The sequence below is a fragment of the Triticum dicoccoides genome, unplaced genomic scaffold (genome assembly GCF_002162155.2).
Source record: "Triticum dicoccoides isolate Atlit2015 ecotype Zavitan unplaced genomic scaffold, WEW_v2.0 scaffold30917, whole genome shotgun sequence".
In the NCBI taxonomy this organism is placed as follows: domain Eukaryota; kingdom Viridiplantae; phylum Streptophyta; class Magnoliopsida; order Poales; family Poaceae; genus Triticum; species Triticum dicoccoides.
The window spans coordinates 13,519-20,890 of NW_021262185.1; the positions used below are offsets into that span (position 1 = coordinate 13,519).

At 52.4% G+C, this 7,372-nt stretch overlaps 1 protein-coding gene across 2 annotated transcripts; it reads left to right on the plus strand.

Annotated features, from left to right (window-relative positions):
* The first annotated feature begins 628 nt into the window (after nucleotides 1-628).
* On the plus strand, nucleotides 629-7,312 carry LOC119345827 (ATP-dependent zinc metalloprotease FTSH 5, mitochondrial-like). Of its 2 annotated transcripts, XM_037615696.1 has the most exons (7): nucleotides 629-779; nucleotides 3,617-3,695; nucleotides 3,880-4,140; nucleotides 4,351-4,587; nucleotides 4,675-4,799; nucleotides 5,380-5,856; nucleotides 5,966-7,312. In XM_037615696.1, the coding sequence occupies exons 1-7, from the start codon at nucleotides 753-755 to the stop codon at nucleotides 6,878-6,880; spliced, it is 2,121 nt and encodes a 706-aa protein (XP_037471593.1). In that variant the 5' UTR covers nucleotides 629-752; the 3' UTR covers nucleotides 6,881-7,312. The 2 variants fall into 2 exon arrangements, with proteins under 2 accessions (XP_037471593.1, XP_037471592.1); XM_037615695.1 differs by lacking the exon at nucleotides 629-779 and having other exon boundaries at nucleotides 3,524-3,695.
* Nucleotides 7,313-7,372: the final 60 nt, after the last annotated feature.

Consider the following 7,372-nt stretch of genomic DNA (forward strand, 5'->3'; position numbering starts at 1 on the left):
TCTGACCCGTTTCGTGGATTATTACTCACCGTTTTGGGGCCCAAAAGCGATTTTCATAGTTGTTGAAACCCAAGGTGCGCTTACGTGTCGGTTATCAAAAATCACAGTTTTGGCTGATTATGGTCCGTTTCATGGACTATTACTCACTGTTTTGGGGGCCCGGAGTGATTTCCACGATTAACGAACTCTGGGATGCGTTTATGTTTCGGTCCTCAACACTCACAGTTTTGACCGATTCTGACCCGTTTCGTGGATTATTGTAATGCGTTTGTCAAAAAACAAAATACTCCAATGTAGTTTCCCAAACCAAATTTTCAACTTTGTTGAAAATCTTGAGACCAAATTAACTTTGCTACACCATCAACCTGGCATTTTTTTTTGAAGAACAAACTTGGCACCTTTTTTATCATCTACTTTTTTTTTAATTATTTTAGACAATACTGTATAATTTTTTTGACAAATCGGAGTAGAACATTTTTTTATCATCCACTTATCACTTTATTTTTTTTAAATGATCTTCGTTCAATGGTCTGGCCCTCGCCCAACCGCCAGCCTGACCCGGCCCGGCCCAGGAAAGAACGACGCGACGCGAAACTCCCCACGAAATTAACCACAGCCTGAAAAAACACAAGGGGAAAAAAATCCACTCTTTCTTCTTCTCCAATCTCTCTCTCCAGTCTCCACCCCCACCCTCACCGGCTCCGATCACCCGGCAGGCGGCGCGGCGGGGCGCACCCCATCCCCCACCCCCCATGGCCTGGCGGCTCGCCCTCTCCAAGGTACTCCCTCCCTCCCTCCCTCCCGCCGCGAGCAAGATTCCTCTTCCGTCCGCCGCCGTAGGCGATCCCCCCGGTCTCGGGAGCTTCGATCGGCCGCGCGTGGCGCGAGGTCAGGGCGCCCGCCGCGCCGTCGTTCGCGGGGCTAGCTAGGGTTTATTAGGGCGCCGCCAGTCTGACTCTGGAATATTATTCAACCCCCCGCAATAGATAGACCACGGAGTAGATCTACCGCGCCGGTGTACCTCTCCTCCGCCGTCCAGTGCCTGGCCTAGCCGGTGCCTGTCGAATCTCGCGAGTGCAACTGCAACCAAGCGTCTGAACGTAGGCATGAAAAGAGAGAAGAACAGAATATACGTCAGACTTGTTGCGCAATGGGAACGTCCAGACATAGTGGGTGAAATCATCGATGATGACTAAGTAATACTGAAAACCAGAGATACTCACGACTGGAGATGTCCATACATCCAAATGCAACAGTTGAAAGGGAAAATAAGTACAGGACTGTGATGGAGCAAATGGCAAGCGTACATGTTTGCCAATGCGGCAGGCATGGCATGTGTGCGGTGCTAACTTGCTACATGTAAAAGGAAACAAAGCAGACGAACTACTGGTAGATAACTGGCCGGAGTGACCAAGCCGTTGGTGCCACAGGTCCACGGTGACGACGCCGGCGAAGTGTCGAGCGGATGGAGCCGAGGAACTGGACGCCACATGATAAAGATCGCCGTCGGAATCACATCACAGAATCACTGCCCGAGTGCGGATGTCCTTGACAGAGAAACCAAAACTGTCAAATTCTACTGAAACAGGGTTCTCACGAGTTAACTGACGAACAGATAAAAGATTGCGAATAAGAGAGGGAGAGAGGAGAACATTGCGAAGTTGCAGAGAGGAATTGGTAGCGATGAGTGCACCCTCACCAACACCGGTGATCGGGAGATGATCACCGTTGCCGACGAAGATACGAGCAGAGGTGGAAACTGGGCGGACAGAGTGCAAGTTACCAGCGTTGGAGGTCATGTGCGCGGAGGCTCCAGTGTTGAGGACCCAGTCCGACGAGCTCCCGGCGGACGGCGGCGACTGGGCGGAGTGCTGCAGTGCACTCTGAAGAGTGCCCATGTCCCAGGGCGTGGTGGATGTCGACGCGCCGGGGGTGAAGCCGGGGGCGTAGCCACTGGGGGCGGGTCCGTATCCGCCGGGATTGAGGCCGGGGGCGTAGCCGTAGGTGTAGCCGGGCGGTGGAGGAGCCATGGGCGCGGCCATCATGGCCTGCTGATGCGGAACGCCGGGGCGCGGGCCGAGCACGCCCGCGCCGGGCGCGCGCCAAGGGACCGGCCATGCCTGGACAAGGCCAGTCCAGGAGTTCGCGCCGGGAGCAGGCACCGGGTACGCTGGGTTGCGGGGCGCAGAAGGAGCCGCGGAGGACGAGTTGCTGGCCCCGTTCCCACGCCCGCGACCACCGGCGGGGCTGGTGCCTGGAGCGGTACCGGAGCTGGAAGCGCCAGGAGACGGCGGCACAGAGCCACCAGCGCGGCCGGCGAGGAGAGCGTGAGCCGACTGTTGGCGCACGGCCTGCTCAGCGCGAAACTCCTCCAGCATGAGGAACGAGCGAGCCTGCAGAAAGCTCGGCAGAGGCACCTGTGACGTGATGTGCGGGATCGCGCCATGAAACTGACGGCCGAGCCCGCGAAGGAGGTTGAAGACCTGCTGTGGCTCCGAGACGGGCTGACCCAGATCGCGGAGTTGGTCAGCGAACCGCTTCAGGCGGGTGCAGTACTCCAGGACGGTCAGATCGCCGCTTCAGGCGGGTGCAGTACTCCAGGACGGTCAGATCGCCCTGGACGCAGGCGTGGTACTCCGCGTCGATGTAGACGGCACGGGAGAGCTGGTTGTCGTGGAAGATGCCCTGGATGGCGGCCCAGACGGTGGCGGCGGTGTCCTCAGGCTGCATGACGATCTCGAGCAGCTCCGGCGAAATCGTGGTATACAACCAATGCACCACGCAGTGGTCGACCATGACTCAGTCGGGGTTGTCGAGAGGAGCGGCGAAGTCGGCGTCCAGGTGGCTGCGGAGGCCGAACATGCCAATGACAGCGTCGAAGAAGCGCCGCCACTGAGCGTAGTTGCCGGCCGCCAGGTCGAGAGTGACCAGAACGTGCTGACGAATGTCAACCGTCTGCAGGATGGAGGCAGGGAAGGAGGCCGCCGCAAGCACAACACTGGGGCCGGCAGCAGTCGAGACAGCGGGCGCTGGCACAGCGCGGAGGGCGCCGCCGCCGGCGGCGGCGGCCGCAGCGTGGCCGGGTGATGCAGCGGGCGAGCCATCAGAGGAGGAAGAGGAGTTCGTGTCCATGGGAGCGGAAGCGGAGGAACCAGGCGCAAAGGGGTTAGAACCGTGCGACATCTGATACCATGAAGGAAGATGAGACACAACACACTTTGCATTGATCTGTCTAGGCCGTATAAGTACAGGAGAAAACTCAGGTGACGAGCACCACTACTGTAGCTAACTGCACCACTACACCACTACTCATGTACGTGGGTGATCGTGGGCGCTGTGTGCTTTGACTAGGCACAGGGGCACACAGCGCTCTATAGTTCAACAATTTGGACTCATGCTGCTTTTTGTCATGCAATAGAGCTTGGTATGTTTCAATCTCCACTTGAGCTTCCATGAGTCACCTGATATGTGAATAACCTTGTGTAATATCTTGATTTTTTAATATATATTTTAGTTAAGTCATTTCAGATCTTTCTTTATGCCTGTCGCTATTGACATAGCTCAGCTCAACTCAAACGTTGATTGCCATATGTTTGAACTTCTGTTTGTGTCGCAGGCTGGAAGGCGGTCGTCGAGTGTGGTCTACAATGAGCTAGTGAGTACAAGTGCTTTCAGGACACCTGCAAATGGCACCGGTATGGCCTCCCTCCCTCTCTCTCTTCGAAGGACATACCGGTGTGGCAAAAAGAGTCTGTTTGAGTGTTTCCCTTTGTGTAAAAAGCTTTATCTTACTGTATTCCAGGTCTCATGCTTCAATTGTTGCTCATGAAAGAAATCCTACTGTTTGCAAACTGATGTTGGGTGTTCTAATTAATGCAGGGGGAGTTCTTAAGACGCTGCAAGAGAGGTACCGATCAAGCTACGTCGGTAGCTTCGCGCGCAGGCTACGAGACTTTGACACGCCAAGTGAAGCCTCCCTTCTCAAAGAGATCTACAGAAGTAACCCAGAAAGGGTCGTGCAGATCTTCGAGAGCCAGCCTTCCTTACATAACAACTCTTCGGCTCTCTCTCAGTATGTGAAGGCTCTTGTTGCCCTTGACAGGCTGGATGAAAGCCCGCTGCTTAAGACATTGCAAAGAGGTAGTGGTCTTTACTGCCTCGCCTCAATTGATAGATTTGTGCAAGACACAAACCTGCTGTCTGTTCAAGTGCGTCCTTCATCCAACGCACTGAACATAATACTGTCTTTTTAGGACACATCTTTAGCTAGTGGGTTTCTTTTATGATATACACATGCCGTTTATGCTCTCATATTTTGATATTGACATTCAACATGATCTAAACACGCAGGAATTGTTAATTCAGCAAGGGAGGAAGAAGGGCTTAGTGGCATCCCAGCATTTCAAAGTGTTGGTCGTACAACAAAAGATGGGGCTCTTGGTACTGCTGGTGCACCGATTCACATGGTTGCATCAGAGACAGGCCAATTCAAGGAGCAGCTTTGGCGTACCTTCCGGAGCATTGCACTCACTTTCCTAGTAATCTCTGGCATCGGGGCTCTGATTGAAGATAGAGGAATTAGTAAAGGTTTGTCATTCTGATGTAGGATGGCTATATCATGATCCTTATTCAGTGTCGGCAGTAATCTCTATTGACTTCAAATTATATATGCAGGCCTTGGGTTGCATGAAGAGGTTCAGCCAAGCTTGGATTCGAGCACAAAATTCAGTGATGTCAAGGGGGTTGATGAGGCTAAAGCTGAACTTGAGGAAATAGTTCACTACCTACGAGATCCCAAGGTGAAGTTTCATCACTCTCCTGGTTCCATCCACCAGTGAATTACGAAGATATTAACAGCCGGGTAATGAAACTTATAAACAGATATATCTACCCCGGCGAGGCTGCTATCATAAACAATTAAAATGCTGTGCTGTACTGAAATTTACAGACAGACACAGTTTAGTTAATACCAAATCAATTGGTCTGCTACATGATAAATTGATACTTAATCATGTCATGCCTCCTTTTCCCTCTATTTGTTGTGATTTTTAGCCCGCAGAAGAACTGCATTTCCTATCTAATATTTTCATCCTGGTCTTGTAGAGAAACTCGATAAATGATAAAAGCTACTTCCAAGGCTCTCCTGCCTTTCTTTTGAAGTGTTTGCGCACCCCTTTACTTTGTAGCAGTAGCATTTTAAGTCTTATAGTACATAAAATGAAATATACTATTGCTATTGTCATGACATTGTGCCTTCTATACGGCTTCCGTAGGGCTGAGCTGTTAAACCAAGTTTTGCTTAAAGATGCGTAGAGTGTTTCATGTGATGTTCCCTTGTTCTTTTATAAATATTCATCCAGCACCTTTCATGCTTTGCAGCGTTTCACACGCCTTGGTGGCAAGCTTCCAAAAGGTGTTTTGCTTGTCGGCCCACCTGGGACAGGGAAAACCATGTTGGCAAGGGCCATCGCTGGGGAAGCTGGAGTTCCTTTCTTCTCCTGCAGTGGCAGTGAGTTTGAGGAGATGTTTGTGGGTGTCGGGGCGAGAAGAGTGAGGGATCTCTTCAGTGCAGCAAAGAAGAGATCTCCTTGTATAATTTTCATTGATGAAATTGATGCCATCGGTGGGAGCAGAAACCCAAAAGATCAACAGTATATGAAGATGACCTTGAACCAGTTGCTTGTTGAGCTGGATGGCTTTAAGCAGAATGATGGGATAATTGTAATTGCAGCAACAAACTTCCCCCAGTCACTGGATAAAGCCCTTGTTAGGCCTGGGCGGTTTGATCGTCATATCGTGGTTCCTAACCCAGATGTTGAGGGCCGACGTCAGATCCTGGAGACTCATATGTCAAAGGTAAAGAATCCTTCATTATCCCATGCATTTCTCTTGTAATGCTTGATTGGTTTTCTCCACATAATTTAAGGCAGCTGACTCCACCTTTTCTCCCTGAACTGAACTGCAGGTGTTAAAAGCGGACGATGTGGATCTGATGACCATTGCCAGGGGAACACCTGGATTCTCAGGTGCAGACCTTGCAAACCTGGTGAACGTGGCTGCTCTCAAGGCTGCCATGGATGGAGCGAAATCCGTTTCAATGACCGACCTCGAGTTTGCCAAGGACAGGATCATGATGGGCAGCGAGCGCAAATCAGCAGTGATATCCGACGAAAGCAGGAAGATGACTGCATACCATGAGGGAGGGCATGCGCTGGTCGCGATACACACGGCCGGTGCCCACCCTGTCCACAAGGCCACCATTGTTCCGAGGGGAATGTCTTTGGGCATGGTCACGCAGCTGCCAGAGAAGGACCAGACCAGCGTATCTAGGAAGCAGATGCTGGCAAGGCTGGACGTCTGCATGGGAGGGCGGGTGGCCGAGGAGCTTATATTCGGGGAGAGCGAGGTGACGTCCGGCGCGTCGTCCGACCTCAGCCAGGCGACCCGGCTGGCCAAGGCCATGGTGACCAAGTACGGCATGAGCAAGCGCGTGGGCCTCGTGGCCTACAACTACGACGACGACGGCAAGACCATGAGCACGCAGACGCGGGGCCTGGTGGAGCAGGAGGTGAAGGAGCTGCTGGAGACGGCCTACAACAACGCCAAGACGATCCTCACGACCCACAACAAGGAGCTGCACGTGCTCGCCAACGCCCTCATCGAGCGCGAGACCCTCACCGGCGCCCAGATCAAGAACCTTCTGTCGCAGGTGAACAGCAGCGGTGACACCCAGCAGCCCCAGGCCGCTGAGGTTCCGCAGCAAACACCCGCTGCCCCAGCCTCGCCCCAGTCTCCAGCAGCAGCGGCTGCGGCCGCCGCAGCAGCTGCAGCACAGCAAGCGGCGGCTCAAGCCAAGGGAGTGGCGGGCATCGGGTCCTAGCCTCGCCGGGCAACAAGAGAACATCATCAATCCAGCAAAGTGCCATTAATTAGCATGCCGTTTTTTTTATGGACAACAGGGCAAATTCTTAGCTGCCGCTGAAGAGAGCATCTGTACTCTGTAGTAATTTAGCTAGTTGGGAGTACAATTTATATGTGTTCCTGGCTGTTGGTATGATGCAGCCTGAAGAAGAAGAAGAAGATCCATTCATGGCAGGGGATCTGCTGAGTCATGCCAAGGAGATTTTGTAATCTCTGCATTCATTAGACCTCTTATCATTTGATCGTTGCGATACATTGTATGTCGCAATCTTGGATAAGTTGTAACGCGTCGGTTATACTCCGGTTTAGACCGCCTGCCTTGTTGCTGTGGCAACTTTTTTCGATGTTTAAAAGCTCACCAGGAATGGCATTGTGGATCATGGCCTGGTAAGTACTCCGTTGTTTCCTTCCTATATCCGCATGGAGATTGATTCTTGACGCAATTGCATCA